Here is a 22,304-nt window from a genome sequence, read left to right on the forward strand (position 1 = left end):
CAAGCTACCCGTGACATATTCGATATGCCAAAAACCATAAAAACAAGTCCCACAATAGAGATGTTACTGGTACCCACTTGAGCAAATCTATGATAGTGCTACAGTGCTACCCACTGTAGCAAAAAAGACACTGGGAATCAACAGCACTAAACACTGTACAGTTGTCTCTAGGCTTCAACTAGAAGCATCTTTTCCCAAGGGAGAAACTAGGAACAAGCTCAGAGGCAGCAACAGGTAGCAGGTAATCTGAAGGTAAACCCTGCTTACCAGACAGTGGATCAGTATTCATAAATTGATACTGACATGCAAAAATCCCCTACAGCTATAAGATGGGCTTGCTGAACAGATGTAATGTGGCACACAGGTGATTACAGTTTCCAGTCACCGCCTAATTCAGCCCAACTGTAACATCGCACAAATTCCATGTTTTGAATTCTTAAATGCTGGTAAAATCAACTGCCATTGTGTCTATAAACTCTGGTTCAGAGTCTTGGCCAGTTTGGTGCTATCGTAACTACAGGGCACAAGTGCCACAAACTCCATGATGTCAGCTAGGGGGAACGAATCAGTGCCTCAGGAACCCGGTTGATTTTACCAGAATTTAAGAATTAGAAACATGCAATTTGTGGCTGCCAGAACTCAGTAGTATCATAGGCACTAGACTGATACTGTGACTAGGGCTGCTATATGACTGCCAAGCACCTCTGGAGCTTTAATTCCACCTCAGTTCTCATGAGGCATCAATAACAAAAAAAAAGAGAGAGAAGAAATTAATCCTCATCAATAGATGAAGACAAACTCCCAGGAAAGCTCTCATGTACATCATGGTGCTCAGAGAGAACATCAGAGCAAAAATCCTCTCAGTTTGCACTGAAATCAGGACAAATGTGAAGAGAGATTCGATAATTCTAAGAAAAACAGACTGGAAAAAGAGAAAAGATTATTTAAACAGATTAAGGTGCTAAATTACAGAACTCGGCAGTAAATCAAAATAATCAGGAAAGATTATTTAAACAGATTAAGGTGCTAAATTACAGAACTCAGCAGTAAAGCTGAAAAGTCTAAACCTAAAAGACAAGCAGACAACATTATCAATAGAAGAGAATATTATACCAGAATAATGAAAATATGATATTTTAATGTAAATAGCTATGAGAATAACATCTTAAAGAAATAGCCTTCTATAAGAATTTCAGAAGAGAAAAGAAAGGGGAAAACATGGCTGATGAAAAAAATAATTACTGAGTGCTTCCCCAGTCTCAGAAGAGAGACTTTGCATTCTTCCAGGTGGTCCAAAAATGACAAACAAAATAAACCCTAAAAGAACTCCAAAAGACTTTCCTTAATAAAAAGCACAAAAGATAGAAATAGAATCTGTAAAGTGGCAAAAGGGAAGCAAAGCTTCTAATACAAGGGAAACAACATAAATCTTACATCAGATTTTTCAAATGAAACTCTACAAGTGAGAAGAGAGTGGAATGGTATATTCAAGATGCTGAATGAAAAGAACCTCTGCCAAGAATCTTCTGCCCTGCAAGATTATTCATAAGATATATAATTTAAAAAATTCTCAACAACTAAAGCCTAGATTCTCAATAACTAGATTCATAAGGGGGAAAAAACCCAAATAAATCAAATCAGAAATGAAAGAGGAGAGAAATTACAGTGGATACCTGGAAATTCAAAAGCCTGTAAGAGGTTACTATGAATAACTTTATACCACTAATCTTGAGAGTTGATGAATTGTTAAAAACCATAAAAGCTTATAAGATTGATTCAGAAGAAGTAGAGAACCTGAACAGACTAATCACATAAAGAAATTTAAACAAAAATTTTGTCTCCCTATAAACAAAGCCCAGATAGGGATGGATTCACTAGTAAATTCTTAAAAGTCCCTCAGCAGAGATGTCTCCAGGCTGAGTTCCTCTATGATACCCTGGGGGGCAGGGCAGGTGAGCCCCACGCATCCCATCAGCTCCCAGCAGCCAAAAACCTCCAGAACCCAATTGCCACCATGTTCACAGCCAATCTTCATGGAAGTGAAGATTGAGATAAGACTCCACACATGAGAATGAATCTGCTGGAAAACTCAGGTATGTGGATTTTGTGACCTAAATCTCCAACCTCACATGGAGTCGGGAATAGGCAACCTCCCCCCATCTCCCTGTTTTTTTCAGGAGCCTGGCAGTCATGCCCACGAACTGCCTCTGGTGTCATATAAGCTCATTAATAGCTATGATCCAAAGACTCACAAATAAATTTCAGAAAAGAGCAACAGGCCCATAGATGCATTTACTCTAGCTGTATCACCCTATTTAAAATTTTAGAATTCCTGGAGCGAAATCTCAAACTATATGCCACTGATGTACCAAGCATAGCACACCATATTTGATGGAGTGTAAAGTAGAAGGCAACTGATCTCGATCAACTGTATATATCACTGTATCACTGTCATCCCACTGTTCATCGATTTACTGGAGCAGGCGCCAGTAACATCTCCATTCATCCCAGCCCTGAGATTTTAGCAGCCTCTCCTTACTTGTCTTTCTCAACGCTGTCATATTGGAGGCTCTTTCTGGGTCAGAGATATGAAACCTGTTATTATTACTGTTTGTGGCATATCAAATATGTCACAGGTAGCTTGCTATATATGTAATAATATATAATATACATATGGGCTGAAGCGATAGCACGGTGAGTAGGGCATTTGCCTTGCATGTGGCCGACCCAGGTTCGACTCCTCCATCCCTCTCAGAGAGCTTGGCAAGCTACTAGAGTATCCCGCCTGCATGCCAGAGCCTGGCAAGCTCCCTATGGCATATTAGGTATGCCAAAAACAGTAACAACAAGTCTCACAATGGAGATGTTACCGGTGCCCACTCGAGCAAATCGATGAACAACGGGTAGACAGTGCTACAGTGCTAATATACATAATACATATATATATATATATATATACATTACACACAAGGCTCAACCTGTTTCAAAATATTAGTAATCTCTTATAGAGGGGCTCTAAGATGAGATACAATGTTCTTCATACACTTTCATCTAAGGAAAACTTTCTGAATCATTTTTAGAAGATCACCCTTAACAAGCAATACAAAATAAATTATTTATGATCTGCCTCTGGGGCAGGCTTGGGTGACAGTGGGAAAATTCAAAATCATTGTGACGGTAAGGTGTAATGGCGGTGGATTTGGTATTAGATAAAGAATGTAATAAATTACTCTGAACAGCCTTATGAAAAATTGAATTCATGCAAAGTTTTGAAAAAAGTAAAAAATACAAAATAACCTCCAAAAAAAGATTTACTCCTATCCTCTTCAAGCTCTGCAACAACTGTCCTCCTGTTGTTCATTGATTTGCTCGAGCGGGTACCAGTAACATGTCCATTGTGAGACTTGTTACTGTGTTTGGCATATCAAATACACCACGGGGAGCTTGCCAGTCTTAGCTGTATGGGGCGGAGGAATTGAATCCATCTTGGCTGGGCCGGCTTCATGCAAGGCAAATGCCCTACTCCTGCACTATCGCTCCAGCCCTAAAGAAAAGAAATAAGAAGACTTTTAACAGATTTTATGAATCAAACATTACCCAAATAATAAAAGCACAGAAACATTTCTGTAAAAGAAAATGATATACTGATATCCTGATGAAATTTGACACTTAAGAAAATTTTGGTGAACAATATGTCAAAAGGAACATATACCATAATTTTCCAGAAATGCAAGGATTTTCAATATACTCATAATGCAATATATCATATGAACAAGAGGAAAGATCAAAACTATAGAGTCATATAAAATGATGCAGGAATGCCTTTTGATAAAGTTTAATATACATTCGTGATTAAAAAGCCTCAAAAATAGGGATAGAAAGGAAAAGAGCCCTTTCTAAAACTATTTTCAGCAAACTTATAGCCAGTATCATATTCACTGGAGAAAAACTGAAAGTATTTCCTCTGAATTCAAGCATATTGTAAAGAGAGCCATTTCCTTCACTATGACTCAATATACTCATGGAAATTCTCATCACAACAGCTCAGCAAGGAATGAAACTAGTTTACACCCAAATCAGTAAAGGAGTTAAATTCTCACTATTTGAAGATGACAAAATAACATACACAGAAAATTCTAAAAAGTCCACCAAAAAACCTTTCAAAGCAATAAATAGTAATATACTACAGCTATGTAGCAGGCTACAAACTCAAAATATAAAAATCAATTGTATTTCTATATGCAAAAATAATCTGGAAGAAAAAATAATAAAAATAATTTATTTAAAATAGTTTCCAAAACCAACAAATGCCTAAGTATTAAACTATGTGTAAGAAATACATTGAAAACCATTAAATCACTACTGACTGAAATAGAAGAGGACAACTGGAAGTGGAATATTCCATGTTCACGGATTGAAGAAGTTAACATTGTCAAAATGACCCTCCTACCCAAGGTTTCATACAGATTCATTATAATTTCCATTGAAAATCTAGTGATATTTTACAAGAATGCAGAACAAATGCTAATAAAATTTGCATGGAATTATAAAATTGTCCTAGCAAATTTATACTGAGAAAGAAAAATCATGACATCACATTCCCGATATTAAAATATTTTGTATAATAGTAGCACTGTCCTCCCGTTGTTCATCGGTTCACTTGAGCAGGCACCAGTAATGTCTCCGTTGTGAGACTTGCTGTTACCGTTTTTGGCATATTGAATATGCCACGGTAGCTTGCCAGGCTTTGCTGTGCAGATAGAATACTCTCAGTAGTTTGCCGGCCTCTCTGAGAGAGACAGAGGAATCGAACCCGGGTCAGCTGTGTGCAAGGCACTGTGCTATTGTTCCAGCCCTACTACTATTTGTAATAATAGTAGTAAAAATAGTAGTAGTAACAGTAGTATTAAAATAAAAGTGTGGCATTAGAATAAAAACAGACACACTAGTGGAATCAATTGAGAGTTCATAAATAAACCCTCAAATATATGGACAGTTCATTTACAGCAAAGGAATTAAGATTATAAATAAAATGGATAAATGAAAGTCTGTTTAATGAATGAAGCGAACATGCAAATTAAATAAATTGGACCACTGACTAACAGTAAGCACGCACACACACACATACACACACACACACACACACACACACACACACACACCCCAAACTTAAATGAATCGAAGACTTAGATGTTAGGCCTGAATTTTTAAAATACATTGAATAAACCTGGAGCCAAACACTGTATTGGTTGATATCCTGCATATTTAGAAAATGTGTCTCCAGTGTCAGGGCGAAAACACAAAAATAAACACATGGAATTACACCAAACTACAAGACATCTGTTGTGTGAAAGAAACTTTCTTGAAAATAAAGACATCCTACTGAATGTGAGAGAATATTCACATACAAGACCTGTGAGACCCCTGGCATGCAGAGCAGCAACATGCCAGGAAGGCTGGGGACACCCCCACCAGCCTTGCCTGTCAGGAATCAGTCTGATGACATCAGTCTGCCTTATAAACCCCAGTGTGTGCCCACTGAAGCCTGAACCCACCACAAGCTGGGAGGGAGAGAAACCCCACCCTCTCTGTCCCACACTGCCAGAATCCAGCCAAAGGCCAGGGATTGGTTAAACCTGACATCAGTTTGTCCTCTAAACTCAAAACCGCAGGGATGCTAGTGCATCTACACAAAGAAATGACTACATACATCTCATATTTGGGGCAGTGGACTGAAGCGACTGGGTAAGGCGTTTGCCTTGCACGTGCTGACCCGGGTTCGATTCCTCCGCCCCTCTCAGAGAAGCTGGAAAGCTACCGAGAGTATCCCGCCCATATGGCAGAGCATGGCAAGCTCCCCGTGGCATATTCCATAAGCCAAAAACAGTAACAAGTCTCACAACGGAGACATTACTGGAGCCCGCTCGAGCAAATTGATGAACAATGGGAGGACGGTGCTACAGTGCTCTTTGGGGCAGTGGGGTATGGCTTTCCTTTGTCCCAGATAGCATATAGCCCTAAATCTCAGTTATATCTAATCAGTAACTAGCTGACAATCTTAGGAGCATATACAAACAGCACTGCCATTTAAGGAAAATAACCTGAATAGCAGGAATATTAATATCTGCCTAATATAAACAATGCAACAAGTAAATTCTCAAGCAAGTAATCTAATAACCCCCAACATTAACACCCACAAAATTTGAAGAACGATGGGAAAACTAAGGAGTTCAGCTGCACTAGTATGCAGGGACAGAAACACAGACAAGTCCCCAAGCCTCTTAAAATGCTTGAACCTGGTCAAATTAAGCAAGTACTTGGCAATGAAATTAAGCATCAAGAAAGAAGAAATTTAACCACCTGAAAGAACTTTTTCGAAGGATGAAATATTTTATACAAATAAAAATGAAGGAGTTAAAGAACACACTAGCAATCCACGGTAGCTTATGAGGAAAACTGTATAGATGAACTTGAAGACAAAATAAGGCCAGAATTGATAAGGAAGTTGAAAAAGAAAAGAGAAACAAGAGAATGGAAGAAAATGTAAAATATGTAATGAGCAAAGACTGGAAGCTCAATCTCCAAATAATCGGAATACCATAAAGTATGGGAAAAGGGCAAGGGGAAGAACTAGTAGTGAGTGAGATAATAGCTGGGAATTTCCCCACTCTCTGGAGGAAGGCATCTTTACAGGTTAAAGAGGCAAAACAGTACCAAATAAAATAGAACCAAATAGGATAACACCAAGTCACATAGTAATCAAAATGCAAAAACCAAAGAATAAAACAAACCTTTTTTTTTGACGGGAGAGGTATAGGCAGTCTGGTTTGGGGGGCTACATTCAGGGGTGCTCAGGGGTTACTACTGCTCTGCACTCATGAATCACTCCTGGATGTGCTTGGGGGGATCATGTGGGATGCCAGAGATTGAACCCAGGTTGGCTTCATGCAAGTCAAGTACCCTACTGACTGTACTATATCTCCGACTCCCTCATACCTGTATACTTGCGAGGTCACACAGCAGGTGCTCTAAGCCATTGTGTGATTTCTCCAGGCCTGCAGCATAGTATTTTAAAAATAGCAAATCTGAAACAGTAAACAAAAATCTCCTCAAAAGCAAAAGTCCTGTTACAAAAGGGAGTATTGGTGAGTTTTATCAATCCTTCAGAAAAGACTTATTGCAGCTGATTGATAATCTCTTCCATAATATCAAAGAAACAGGAATCCTTCCCAACACAAAGCTAACATTACACTGATACCCAAAGTATACACAAATATTTCTTTAAAAAAGAAAATTTCAGACCAATATCTCTGATGAACATCAATGCAAAATCTTCAATAAACTCCTAGCAAACGAATCCAACAGCATGTCAAAAATACAACAACAAAAAAATCACACACACACAACCAAGTATGTTTTTTATCCCAGGATGCAAGGATGGTTCAGTATATGCAAATAAGTTAGCATTAAGTCTTCAGTGAAACCCTCAAGAATGTCATGAGATGACTGGAATGGGAAGGAATGGGAGTAAAGATAGACGGTCGTCAACTCTACCACCTCCACTTCGCTGATGACATCATTCTAATAACACCAAACATTAGCCAAGTGGCACAAATGCTGGCTGACTTTGACCATGAGTGTGGAAAGGTTGGACTCCAGTTGAGTATCACGAAGACAATGTTCATGAGAAACAGTCTCGTTCCTGGTGTCCCATTTGCTCTCAATGGAATGACTATCTCCAAATGCAACAGTTATGTGTACCTAGGTCGAGAAGTCAGCATGACGAATGACCTGGCACCTGAGTTGTGCAGGAGGAAGAGAGAACGCCTTCAAGAGCGTCGAAGAAATAGCTAAGAGGATGAAGAACCTCCAGCTCTGGGCACATCTCTTCAATTCCACTGTTCTTTATGCATTAACATATGCCTCAGAGACCTGGGCCCTAGGAAAACAGGATGAGAATGCTATTCCCAAAGAGGAATCGAAAAAGTTATGCTTGAAGAATCACGTTTCAGTCAAATGAGAGAAAGAATCCGGAGTTCCGACCTCCATCGACAGTCAAGAATCAGGGACGCTGACTCATTTGCCAACGCATTGAAAACCATATGGGCTGGACAGGTAATGAGATTTGGAGACAACTGCTGGACTAGAGCCATTACTGACTGGATTCTACAGGACGTCAAAAGACCGCGTGGTCACCCACCTACAAGATGGTCAGACTTCTTTGTCAAGACCCTGAACAAACTTTTTGAGGCTCTTCATGTTCCTGGAATGAGCAGATGCCATTGGGCTACACTAGCATGCGAAAGGGATGAATGGAGATGTTACTGGCATACGCTTGAGCAAATCAATGAGTAATGGGATATCAAGTGATCAAGTGATCAAGTCAACATAATCTACTACTTCAATAAAATGAAAGATAAAAAAAACCATCTGATCATGTTTATTGATGTAGACAATGCTTTGATACAATTTAAACATCTATTTATGATTTTTTAAAAACAACACTCAACAGAAAAGTGCCCTTCCTCAATATAGTTAAGGCTATCTATACCAAGACAACAGTTAATATTATTCTTAATGATGAAACATTGAAAGCATTCTGATTGTGATCAGGTACAGGCAAGGATATCCACTGTCTCCACACTTTTCAACATTGAATTAAGAGCCCTAGCAATAGCAATCACACAAGAAAAGGATCTCAAGGAATACAAATTGTAAAACAGAAATCAATTTATCTCTTTCAGATGACATGATATTATACATATACAAAACAGATAAAACAGCAAGGTGGTGGGCTACGTAGTCAACACACAAAAATCAGTTGCATCCTTATATACAGATAATAAATTAGAGGAGAAAAAGATCAGAGAACATATCCCATTCAAAATAGAGTCCAAGAGTATCAAGTATCTAGGAATAAACTTAACAAGTGAAGGGGGAGATCTATACCATAAAAACTTAAAAAAAAGAAAGTAAGACATTAGAAAATGGAAAAGTATTCTATGCTCTTGGATTGGAAGAATGATATTGTAATTCCCTGCTGGTTCAACCCCTATGGAAAACAGTATGTAGAGTTCTCAATAAATTTAAAATTGAGCTAAATTACTATAAAGATTCAATGCAATCCCTATCCAAATTCAGACAACATTAATCAAGGACGTAGAACAGTCCATAATAAATTTTTCATGGAATCATAAAAAGACCTTGAATACTCCAAACCATACTGAAAAATTAGAAAGTAGGTGTATCTCATTACCTAATTTGAAAATATAGTCTAAAGTCATGGTGATCAAAACAGCATGATATTGTCATACAGACTCTGTTTCTAATGGATCAGAATAGAATACCACAGGACAAATCCCACATATATCGTCGGCTAATATTTTACAGAGGAGCAGAGAGCATGAAATAAAGTAAAGACAGCCTCTTCAACAAAAGGTGCTAGCGAAACTGTATGATCACATGTGAAAACTTAAAACTGGATTCATACCTTACACATTACACAAAAATCATTTCAAAGTGGATCAGAGGCTTTGAGATCAGAATAGAATTTATAAAATACATTGAGGAAAATATGGGCATAACACCCCAAGATTTGGACATCAAAGGTGTCTGCAATAAAACAACACCACTGGCAAAGGTGACAGAATCAAAAATAAATAGACTATAAAAAATAGAATTTCTGCATGGAAAGCAAACATGGGCCTAAGCTAAAAGACAGTTAACTGATGACAAAAAGTATCTGTGGTGAATATATTAGATAAAGCGTGTTATCTAGGAAATATAAACTACTCACAAAATCACAACAAAAAATATCCTAAGACCCCATCAAAAAATAGGGAGGAAAATTAACAGGCACTCCTTTAAGGAAGACCAACAGATGGGTAACAGGTATATGAAAAACTACTCACCTTCACTTATTATTAGGGAAATTCAACTCAAGTCATCAATGAGATACCATCTCACATAAGTGTGAATGGTGCATATAGAAATAATGGGAACAATTTATGTTGTCAGAGATATTGTGACAAAGGAACTGTAATTCCCTGATGGTTCAACCCCTATGGAAAATAGTATGGAGGGTTCTCAATAAATTTAAAATTGAGCTGCCAGGATACCTAGCAATTCCACTTTCAGACATTTACTCTCAGGACAGAAAAGCATTCATTCAAAATGATGTATACACAGCAGTATTCATTGCAGTGCTCCATACAATAGGTAAGATTTGACAGCAACCTAAATGTCCAACAACAGGTAGGTGGATCCTGAAGCTGTAGTATACATATGAAGTGGAATACTACGCAGCAGTAAGGAATGATGAAACCATGCGATTTGCTGAAACAATGCATCTGGAAGATACCATGTTAATGAAGTAAACCAGAAGAATAAGGATAAACAAAAGATGATATCAGTAATATGTGGTATTTAGAGTAACTGGATGAAGAAATGGTTTAAATGTGGGATGCCTAGATAATCTTTGTCACAAAGTATAGGGAGGAGCAGAAAGTATAATGAGTAGAGGATGGGGGAGAAAGAACAGATGAGTAGCAACGGAGCAAGTGTCATTGTATCGGCTCTATTGAGGAATGATAGAGCTAAATATTCAAATTAGAGTCAACAATGCTGAAATTATGAGACAAAAACTTAAATAAACAAACTTAAAAAGGTGCCAGAGTGATAGTACAGCAGTTTCCCTTGCATGCAGTCGACCTGGATTCGATCCCCGGCATCCCATATGGTCCCCCCAGCACCACCAGGAGTAATTCCTGAGTGCAGAGCCAGAAATAGTCCCTGAGCATCGCTGAGTGTAACCCAAAAAGAAAAAAAAAGTGCCTGTTGAGATGGCAGACTGCAGTGGGGTTGGGGATGTGGAACAGGGAACCTGGGAATAGCACTGGTGGAGGATTGGTGATAGAAAATTTTATATATGTAATCCAACAATGTATAACTTTGTAAATTATGGGCAAATAAAAAATTTTAAGAGGACATGAGGAAATGAATATATATGAAGAACTAAGCTCAGCAACAAATAAAAACAAACAACCCCTTTAAAAGTGAGGACAAGGGTTTATAGACAGTCAAGAAATACATACAGATGACAAACAGGTATATGATAAAATGCTCATCCCTATTGATTACTGGGTACACAAATCAAACTACAATAACCTATCAGCTCATACCAGTGATAATATGATGTATGTCGCAAAGGTCATAGAGAAACAAGTGCTGGCTATAATAAGGATTAAAAAGAATCCTACCTTCACCTCCGTGCCATTCTGCTTTTTCTTTTGTTGAGAATGGGTAGGTGGTTTTTGAAAGATCTCTTAAAATTTTAGGTATTTTGATTTTTAAATTAAAAATATGCCATATTATCTAGTAACTGTAATCCTAAGCATCTATCGAAGAACACAAAAACACTTATTTGGAAAAATACGAACATGTCTCTAAACAATTCCTATCCAATAGTAGAGGGGCAGATAAAGTAGATATGTGCATGTAAACAATGGAATGCTTTCATCTTTGGAAAAGAGAAAGTTGGACTTTGCACACGTGGATGGAACAAGAAGGGGATTGGGCTAAGTGAATGTCTGAAGGATAGAGATCACAAACGAACTGATCACATATGTAAGTGGTATATTAAAAAATGAGTAGCATTCAATCCAAACAAATCCTTAGATTCAGACCACCGAATTGAAGTTTCCATATGGGGGTGCAAACTGAGAGTCCAGTGGAATATGGTGTCAGAATATTGACATGTTTTTGACGTGGGTGGGAGATCCATGGTACTCTTAGAAGTGTTTAAGGGGCGGGAGCTGCACAAAGCAGACATGGGTTTGATTCCTTGTGCCCAATTATTGCCCCCCAACTCCACTTGGAGTGAAACCTGAGCTCAGAGTCATGAGGAAGCCCTGAGCACCACTGGATATCCACCTCCAAAACTAAAGTAATGCAAGCAGATAAAAAGGTGGAAGTGTCTATACTCTAATAAACCTATATTTTCTCATAAAAAAAAAACCTGGTAGCTAGAGTCCAACCAGAAGTGTTCCATGAGCATAGAGCCAAGAGTTAGGCCTGAGCACCTCTGGGCATGGCCCACAAACCATAAATAAATATTATAAAACTGTGCCATTAGTTAAATGTTCTTGGAAGGCAAAGTTTTAGTATTGTTTTTAAATAAAAAATTTAAGATCACTTGATCACTTGATCACTTGACATCCCATTACTCATCGATTTGCTTGAGTGGGCCCCAGTAACATCTCCATTCATCCCTGTCATGTGCTAGTGTAGTCCAATGGCATCTAATTGTTCTAGGAACATGAAGAGCCTCAGACTGATCATTCAGGAACTTGACGAAGAAGTCTGACCATCTCGTAGGTGGGGGGCCATGCGATCTTATAACGTCCCATAGATCCCAGTCATTTAATGTCTCTAGTCCAGCGGTCATCTCCAAATCTCATCATATCTCCAGCCCATCTGATTTTCGATGCCAAGACAAACTGATAACTTCCCTGATTCTTGATTGTCGACAGAGGTCGGAACTCCGGATTCTTTCTCTCACTTGAGTGAAGCGTCATACTCCAAGCATAGCTCTTTTGATTTGGGAGACCCAAATAGCGTTCTCATCCTGTTTTCGTAGGACCCAGGTCTCTGAGGCATGTGTTAATGCAGGAAGAACAGTGGAATCGAAGATATGTGCCCGGAGCTGGAGGTTCTTCATCCTCTCAGCTATTTCCTCAATGCTCTTGAAGGTGTTCCATGCTGCTCTCTTCCTCCTGGCAACTCAGGTGCCAGGTTATTCATCATGTTCACTTCTCTACCTAAGTATACATAACTGTTGCATTCGAAGGTGTTTGTTCCATTGAGACCGAATGGACTGTCAGGAACAAGAGCATTTCTCATAAGTATTGTCTTCATGAGATTCGGCTGTAGTCCGACTTTCCCACACACACGGTCAATGTCGGTCAGCATATGTGCCACTTGGCTAATGTTTGGTGTTATTAGAACGATGTCATCAGCAAAGCGGAGGTGGTGTAGTTGCTGACCATCTATCTTCACTCCCATTCCTTCCCATTCCAGTTGTCACATGATGTTCTTGAGGGTGACTCTGAAGAGTTTTGGGGAAATGGTACCCTTGCTCTTGACATGAATGATCAGTTCCTTGAAGAATGGTGAGATCGTGGTAGTGAACCCATAACACAGCTCAGGGTGGATCCTGATGTATTATTGAGTTTGAATGCCCTGTTTGGCTAGGGCTTCGATGACTGCTTCTGTCTCAACAGAATCAAAGGCCTTCTTTAAATCAATGAACGTTAGACAGAGTGGCATCATGAACTCTCGTAAAAACTCAATGAGCTTGGTTATCATGTGGATATGATTGATGTTGCTGAATCCTTTTCGGAACCCGCCTTGCTCGCATGGTTGTCCTTCGTCTAGTGTTCTGCCAATCCTATTCAGGATGACTCAAATGAACGGCTTGTAGATGATAGACAATAGGCAGATCAGGTGATAGTTGCCAATGTTGTGGATGTCTCCCTTCTTGTACAGTAGTACAGTCCTGCTGGTTTTCCATTAGGATGGAACCTTGCATTCAGACAGGTAGCATGTGAAGAGCCAAGCCAGTGTGTTGATGAGTACTGATGGCAGGTTCCTCAGGAGTTCGGATCTGATCTTGTCTGGTCCGGGTGCAATTCGCTTCTTTACCAATGAAAGAGCATGTCGGATTTCAGAAGGGAGACCTTGGGAACGACATATACATCCTGTGGAATTTGGTATCTGGGCAGGTGGCTATAGAAGAGATCTGAGTAGAAGTCATGGATAATCTTCTCCATTGCCCTTCTGGAACATGTGATAAATCCATCAGGATGTCGGAGGGCAGTCATCTTGGTCTTTTAGTTGACAAAGGACAGCGTACTGGCATTGCGAATGCATTTCCTGGCTTCTGCTGCATCTGCCAGCACTGCTGCTCTTCTCTCTTTGAGGTCTTCCTTTATCACTTCTCTGCACTGCTTTGTGAACTCAGGTGTTTGTTTGCGGTTGCCTGAGCCTTGTGCCAAGCCACTTTGGTGAATAAACTCAAGAGTTTTCTAAGAAAGGAGTATTTTTTGTGGCTATCTCTCTCTCAGCATTCCTCACACAATCATGGAGGTGCTGAAACAGTAAATCATTTTCCTCGTCAATTTTGTCAATGATGGCATCTTCTCATGTTGCCACAATAGTGTCAAAGAGCTCCCAGTTGGTGGTCATTATCTTCTTAAACTTTGCATTTCTTTCTCCCCACTCTGTGAAGTAGAATTTTGCATGAAGGAGACGGTGGTCCGATCCCATTTGGAATTTTGGGACAACAGCAACATCGGTCAGGCAAAACCGTCAATTGAATATGATTTGGTCTATTTCATTGTGGAACTGTCCACTGGGAGACTCCCATGTCTAACGTTTAGATTCGGCCTTTTGGAACTGTGAGTTACCATGGATGGTCTTGGTTGACATGATGAACTCAGACAGTCTGTCACCCTGTTCGTTCCATTCTAGGCCATGCGTCCCAATGTAGACTTCTTTGGGCAACATTCTCAGTCCTATCTTGGCATTAAAATCTCCAACAATGATCTTGTAGAAGGTGTAGTCTTCTTTATAGAACTTCTCCAGCTCCATGTAGAACTTCTCAATTTCTCTTTCATCATAATTGGATTTTGGTGCATAGACAATGAGGATAGAAACTGCCAGCAGTGAGCCACATCTATTCAAGAGTAATCATCCCATTCAGGTCGTTAGCATTCAAATGAATCAATGCTCATGGCCAAGTTTGTGTTGACAAGGACGCCGACACCACCAATGCCTCTTTTGTTGGATGTTCTGTGGAAGAGTTCTTCTCCAGTGTCGAAAACGGTATGATGTGATTGATGCCTTCTTGTCTCGGTCAGACCAATGATGTCGTACTTGATCATTCGCCCTTGTACCATCAGGTCCTCAATTGATGCATCTGATGGCAGTGTACGTTCATTGAAAGTACATTCATTTTTGTCCTTCGTTATGGCAGCCTAGTTCAACTTTGAGATTTTATCAGCCTCTCCTTCCACATCCTTCTTAACACTGCTGTATTGGGTGAGGGGAATGAGACCTATTGTATTTACTGATTTGGTATATTGAATATGCCATGGATAGCCTGCCAGGCTCTGCCATGCTGTCTGAATATTCTCAGTAGCTTGCCAGGCTCTCTGAGAGGGGTAGAGGCTTTTAGGGCAACCTTTAATCGCCCTTGCAGGTGTTTTCATGGTTCAAATCATATTTGAACCCTATCAAATATGGTGCATTTGGAGTGATAGCACAGGGTTGGAGTGGTAGCACATTGGGTAAGGTGTTTGCCTTGCACACAGCTGGCCTGGCCAACCCAGGTTCGATTCCTCTGCCCCTCTCAGAGAGCCCAGCAAACTACCAAGAGAATATCACCTGCACGGTAAAGCCTGGCAAGCTACCCATGACATACTCAATATGCCAAACACAGTAACAAGTGTCACAATGGAGACGTTACTGTGCCTGCTCCAGCAAATTGATGAACAACGGGAGGACAGTGACAGTGACAGTGACAGTGAATCTTGGGAAATGGGTATTAAGTGTTTTATGATGTGTCGCATGGCCATAGCAGAAAGTGACCTAGAGCCTGGCGGCTGAGTAGTGGAGGTAGTGGAGGTCTGCCGATGAGGTATTTATCTGGTACTGGTAGGTGGGTCTTCTGTGTGTAATCCCTGGGTTGCCAGAGGTCGACCTCCACTATCTCCACTATCCAGTCACCACCACGCTCCAGGACACTTTCTGGATGCTCAGGCTGAGACTCACACATAAATGAAGCCCACAGAATCAGGTAAGCGGAACTCTGTGACCTTGGACTCCAGGCTCAACAGGGACCTGGGAACAGAGATCCTCTGGCTGCTTTCACCAATCTCTGGCGACCAAGGGATTAAAACCAGAAGCCCCACCCGACCCTGCCCTGTCTGCTTCCACCAACCTCCTGTGACCCAGGGATTGCATACAGAAGAAACTTAAGAAAAGAAACAAATTCAAATATTTATTTGAGTAAAGTTATTTTGATTTTGGGCTTACAAGATCATTTTTAATTAACATTTTTTAAAAAGACCTCTACCTCCAACAGTGTTGATGAAAGAGACACTGTTTAGAGAAATTCTCTTCGTATCTATATCCATAACTCTGCTTTGGTGTTTTATTGTACATGTGCAAAGGGTCCTTCCCACATCCCATTTTCCATCTTTAGCCCACATGAATGATAAACCTCATCTTTGACTCTATGGAGTTGGTAAATAAATATCAAACTTTATAAGGACTTCTCATGAGAAAGTATGATAGCAGCACTGATATTTAATTTCCAGGAATATAAAAAGAAATAAAAGAATGGGCAAATCACTATGTGGGGGGTCCAGAATGAGATACAGTTAAATAAATAAGCCATTTTGAATTTATCTGTGTCTCATTGCCAGAATATTGAAGTGCCTGTGGAGCAGACCCAAAACCTGAACATATACTGTCACTTTGCAAATGGTATTGGTGAGCCCAAGTACATGCCTGTAAAATCATGGGAACTTTTGAGTCAGATTCTTGTAGAAGCCTTGGATAACCACAATGAAGTCAACACAGTAATGGATCTAGTTCTCTTTGAGGATGCCATGCATCACGTGTAAGTATGCTGTATTTTTTATTTTCTGCACTTTTCTCTTCTATCAAATGTCAGAAGTCTTAGATATTTGACAATACATTGATAAAACCAAGAAAGTGTGAAGTTCTTCTCTCACAAAAGTCAAGAAGAGACTCTTAGAGTAACAGCTGTAGCATTTGTCACAGGCCCTCAGGAGCAAATAGTGGACTCAGAGATAGACTTATTTTTTTCTTATCTGAGGTATAATCACAATGTCACTGTCACTGTCATCCCATTGATCTTCGATTTACTTGAGCAGATGCCAGTAACATCTCTATTCATCCCAGCCCTGAAATTTTAGCAGTCTCTTCTTACTCATCTTTTCCCAATAATTGAAGGCTCTTTAAGGGTCAGGGGAATGAGACCTATTGTCGTTACTGTATTTGGCATATTGAATATGCCACGAGGGGCTTGCCAGGCTCTGCTCATGCAGGCAGGATACTCTGGATAGCTTGCCAGGCTCTCTGAAAGGCATAAATGGGTAGGAAGCATCATAATGTGTTGCGTGGCCATGCAGTACAGGAAGCGGCCTGGAGCGTGGCAGTGGTTGGGCAGTGGTTGACTGCTGGGGCTGGGTCCCTTGGTATGGAGAGAGCTCTCACCCACCCCATAGCCTGGTGCGGAGTCTGGTGGCATGGTTCTGGGGGCCTCCTTCTATACTCCCATCTGGGAGGAGCATCCATGAGTTCTGGAGGGTCGCCAATGAGGAGATTATCTGGTGCTGGAAGGGTGTGGCTTAGGGGTGTGATCCCTGAAATCACACACCATAATCACAATGACACCAAGAAAAATTTGGGATCATAAAGAAGCACCTAAACAGATCAGAACTCTTTCCAAACCTTAAACTAAGCTAAATTTTAAATTATTATGGTAAAGATTTTGTTTATTAAGCGAGGAACTCCCAAGCTATGCTCAGAGGGTCTGGACCCACTCATGGTAATTCTCAGATAACCAAGCCAATGGTTCAACAAGACCTGGGGATTAAAGCCAGGTCAACAGTGTGCAAGGCATGCATATTACCTCATACTATCTCTGAACCAAAGCTCTTAGTTAATTTCAAAAAATTAAGTATTGCTTGAAATAATGTTTCTATCAAATTAAAGAATGAGTGGAGCTATCAAACCTCCCAAACAATTTATACTCAAACTATTCTGTGCTTATACTTCACTTCATATTCCCCAATCTGAGTCCCATAACTTTAAATTATACATGAGGAAATTTATATGAGGAAAGAAAAAAGTCACCTAAGATGACACACCCTAGAATTAGGTAAGCCAGCACAGTCTGCATCCAAAAACATACATAATTTTGGCCATCATACCCCGATACTTCTTCATTTGTTAACCCAGTGTAAATCCTTGAGTCCACAGAGGACTTATTTGTTCACTGCTAAATATATACTAAAACACAGTAAGTGTTCCACGATAATGGATTTTGCTTTGTTTATTTGAGACACCATGATTTGTAATACTGTTAATAATAATGTTTCATTCCAACATCACACCATTGACCAGTGCCCATCCTCCTCTCCATCACTAATGACACTTTGTACATGTAAGCTCATTTCTATAGATCAATTCTCATATTCTGTTGCCTTTGGCCATTTTTTACTATCTTTACATCCAATGTGAGAGAAATCATTCTGTATTTCTCCCTTTTCTTCTAACTTCATTCAACGTGATACTCTTTAGATCCATTCACACCACAGAAAATTGCATTATTCTGTCTTTTCTTATATCCAAGTAATAAACCACTGTGTGTATATACCATTTTTTAATCCAATCATTTGTTCTTGGACATTCAGGTTGACATTAAACTGCAGGAATTTTTCAGTGACTTAATGTAATTTGCCAAGCAAATGAAAGCAAAAGTAAACAAATGAGGCTACATCACATAAAGAAGCTTCTGCACCACAGAAGAAACGATGATCAAATTAAAAAGCATTTCACATACTGGGAGAGAATATTTGTTCAATACTCATCTGAGAAAGGTTTAATATCCATGAGATATAAAGCACTTGTAAAATTAACAAGAAAAAGACACTAACCCCATTAAAAAAATTGGCCAAAGAGATTAATTTTTCTCCTTAAATTTTTATTAGTGAAACACCATGAGGTACAGTTTTGTGCTTGGGTTTCAGTTATACAATGATCAGATACCTGTCCCTCCACCAGTGCCCATTCTCCACCACCACCAGTCCCAGTATCCCTCCCACCCCCCTTGCCTCCATCCCACCCTACCTCTGTGGCAGGGCATTCCCTTTTGTTATCGCTCTCCTTTTGAGTACTGTGGTTTGCAAAAGAGACATTGATTGGCAATCTTATTCGGACTATAGTCTACTCTCATCATGCGTTTCCCATCCTGAGAGGAACCTCCCAACACCCTTTATTTGGTGCTCCCTTCTCTATCTGAGCTGCCTTTTCCCCTAGTGTGTGTGGCTTTCCTCAAAGCCATGGAGTAATCCTCCTGGTACTTATCTCGGCTATTCTTGAGTGTTAGTCTCCTATTTTGTTACTGTATGTTCCCCAGATGAATGCAATCTTTCTATGTCTATCCCTCTCTTTCTGAGTCATTTCGCTTAACATGATACTTTCCATGTAGTACCACTTGTATGTAAATTTCATGACTTCATCCTTTCTGACAGCTACATAGTATTCCATTGTGTAGATGTACCAAAGCTTCTCTAACCAGTCATCTGTTCTTGGGCACTCAGGTTTTTTCCAGATTCTAGGTATTGTAAACAGTGCTGCAATGAACAGACAACTGCAGATGTTGCTTTGACTATACTTTTTTGCCTCTCTGGTGTATATTCCCAGGAGTGGAATTGCTGGGTCAAATGGGAGCTCAATTTCTAGTTTTTTGAGAATCGTCCATACTGTTTTCCAGAAGGGCTGAACCAGTCGGTATTCCCACCAGCAGTGAAGGAGGGTCCCTTTCTTGTCACATCCTCGCCAGCACCGGTTGTTTTTGTTCTTTTGGATGTGGGCCAGTCTTTGTGGTGTGAAATGATATCTCGTTGTTTTGATCTGCATCTCCCTGATGACTAATGATGTAGAGCATTTTCTCATGTGTCTTTTAGCCATTCGGATTTCATCTTTGAGGAAGTTTCTGTTCATTTTGTCACCCCATTTTCTGATAGGGTAGGATGTTTTCTTTTTGTGGAGTTCAACCAGTACTTTGTATATCCAAAGAGATTAATTTCCTCAAAGAAGACATGCAGATGGCCAATAGGTACATGAAAATATCCTTTCTATAACCTATTCATTGGAGAACCAAAACACAATTATATGTTACCTCACATAAATGACACCTGCACACATTAGAAAGAACAAAACTAACTATTATTGGCACAGATCTGGTGAAAAAGAAACCCTTATCAATTGCTAGTGGAAATGTCAACTGTTTCAACATCTCTGTAAAACAGTTTCTGCACTTCTCAGAAAAAAAAGAATTGAACTTCCATTGACTAAACAAATCTACTTGGCTTCTACACCAAGTTCCCAAAACCTCTATTCAGAAAAGATATTTATGCTCTCATGTCTCTTGCAGCATTATTCATAGAGGCCAAAATATGGAAACAACCCAAGCTTCCAGAACAGAGGATGGGATAAAAGTTTCACTAAGTATGTTGTAAAATCAGTGTTAATTTTTCTTCCTCTTTAAGAGCTACTATCGCCTATGTCATAGTCCTGGAATTGAGAAAACATTTTGTTCACGAAGAGTGAATTTAATAGAACAGTAAGTGATTCAGTCATGTGGTTTCACAACATGGGTGACCAAATAATACTGTTTTTAGAGGGAAAATAAATGCAGGGTATGAAAACCAACTTTCTTTCCTCCTGCGACTCATAAACAGATTTTGAAGTTAGTTTTGAAATAGAAACCTAAGCTTCATTTTGCAATGGCAGTAACTAGAATAATGAAGAATAATGAATTGCCTTGAGGGGGGACTGTTCTGAAGAATAAAGTATTTGGAGATGTATAATTTTCTGTTCACATGGTTGAAAATATCAATGTTCCATGACTTCAAGCTTTCATTTCCTCTCCCTCCCCTCACTAGATTACTTGATCCCACTTTGCTGCCCCTACCAATCAGATATTACAAAAACATTTCCTTATTAAACCAGAAAAACAGTCCAGGGAGAAACAGATGGCGTAAGAATTCCATGCCTTCACCCCACTGTGTGCAAGTTCAAGATATGGGAGAGTTTAGACTCAGTCCAGGAACTTTCACCTTCTGATCCCTAAGCCTGGAGCGGCAGGGCAGAGGAGAGAGGATTCTGTAGACACTTTCTCAGAAAGCCACGAGCCAAGGCCCTTTGGGAGTTACGGATATAATAACACTCATTCTTGTTTTCTAATAAGATTTGTTCTTGTTTTCTTATCAAGTTACCTTGCCATTTCACTTCTTAAATTTTTCTTTTATTTGAATCCTGTACACCATTCCCATGCTCTTCCCAGAATGCAATAATGAAAAGCTGTGTAGTTGTTCATAGCCTAATTTGTTCTGAGGGGTTCAAGCTCAAATTCTCGGTGTGCTACAAATTTACTGAGGAACCGTGGAAGGGATATTTCAAACCTCAAATTTCCTGATCTGGAAGGGAGGATAATAAGAGTATTTTTGTTGTACATTTGTTCCAATTTATGTGATGTGTTCGTATCTTAAGCATCCTATAAGTGTTAGTTTGGTTTGGTTTGGTTTTGCCTTATTATCTTCTGTCTTTTATAGAACCATTTTTTTTACTACTGACTTTAGAGCGATAGCACAGCGGTGGGGCATTTGCCTTGCACGCAGCCAACATGGCCGACTCAAGTTCGATTCCTCCGCCCCTCTCGGAGAGCCCGGCAAGCTACCGAGAGTATCTTGTCCCCACAGCAGAGCCTGGCAAGCTACCCATGATGTATTCGATATGCCAAACACAGTAACAACAAAAGTCTCCAATGGAGACATTACTGGGCCCGCTCGAGCAAATCGATGAACAACGGGAGGACAGTGACAGTGACAGTGACTGACTTTCTTAAAGATTTAAACAGATTGGGGTTGTTTTACATTTTGCTCTTTTTAGCTGGAGCGATAGCACAGCGGGTAGGGTGTTCACCTTACACGCGGCCAACATAGCCGACCCAAGTTCGATTCTTCCGCCCCTCTTGGAGAGCCCAACAAGCTACCGAGAGTATTCGATATGCCAGACATAGTAACAACAAAGTCTCCAATGGAGACGTTACTGGGCCCGCTCGAGCAAAATTGACGATCAACGGGAGGGCCTTACTTAAAAAGTTTTTAGCTATATCTTTCCCCTGCTTTTGTAATAATCTTAGTCTTTATTTTTTACTCTCATGCAAATTTTCTTGCCTCCTTTTTCCTCTTCACAATTATTAACTTTTTTTTAAAGAACCTTCAGATATTTTGGGCAAGGGACGCACCCAGCAGTGCTCAGAAGTTACACCTGGATCTGCACTCAGGAATTAGTCCTGGCAGTGCTTGGGATGCTGGGATAGAACCCAGGTTGGTCACATGCATGGCAAGCGCCCAACCCACTGATTATCTTTCTGGCCCATTCGGGTATTTTTCATACATTTTTTTATTCTGTTTCATCTGTCT

General features: G+C 39.9%; 1 protein-coding gene across 1 annotated transcript in view; it reads left to right on the top strand.

The window, feature by feature from the left end:
* Positions 1-22,304, top strand: part of DNAH9 (dynein axonemal heavy chain 9) — a 577,218-nt gene that overhangs the window by 318,229 nt on the left and 236,685 nt on the right. The window contains exon 43 of the mRNA XM_056117744.1: positions 16,488-16,684. Coding sequence (XP_055973719.1) covers positions 16,488-16,684 — 197 coding nt within the window. The remainder of the gene's footprint in view (positions 1-16,487; positions 16,685-22,304) is intronic.

Source organism: Sorex fumeus, unplaced genomic scaffold (genome assembly GCF_029834395.1).
Source record: "Sorex fumeus unplaced genomic scaffold, SorFum_2.1 ptg000036l, whole genome shotgun sequence".
NCBI lineage: Eukaryota > Metazoa > Chordata > Mammalia > Eulipotyphla > Soricidae > Sorex > Sorex fumeus.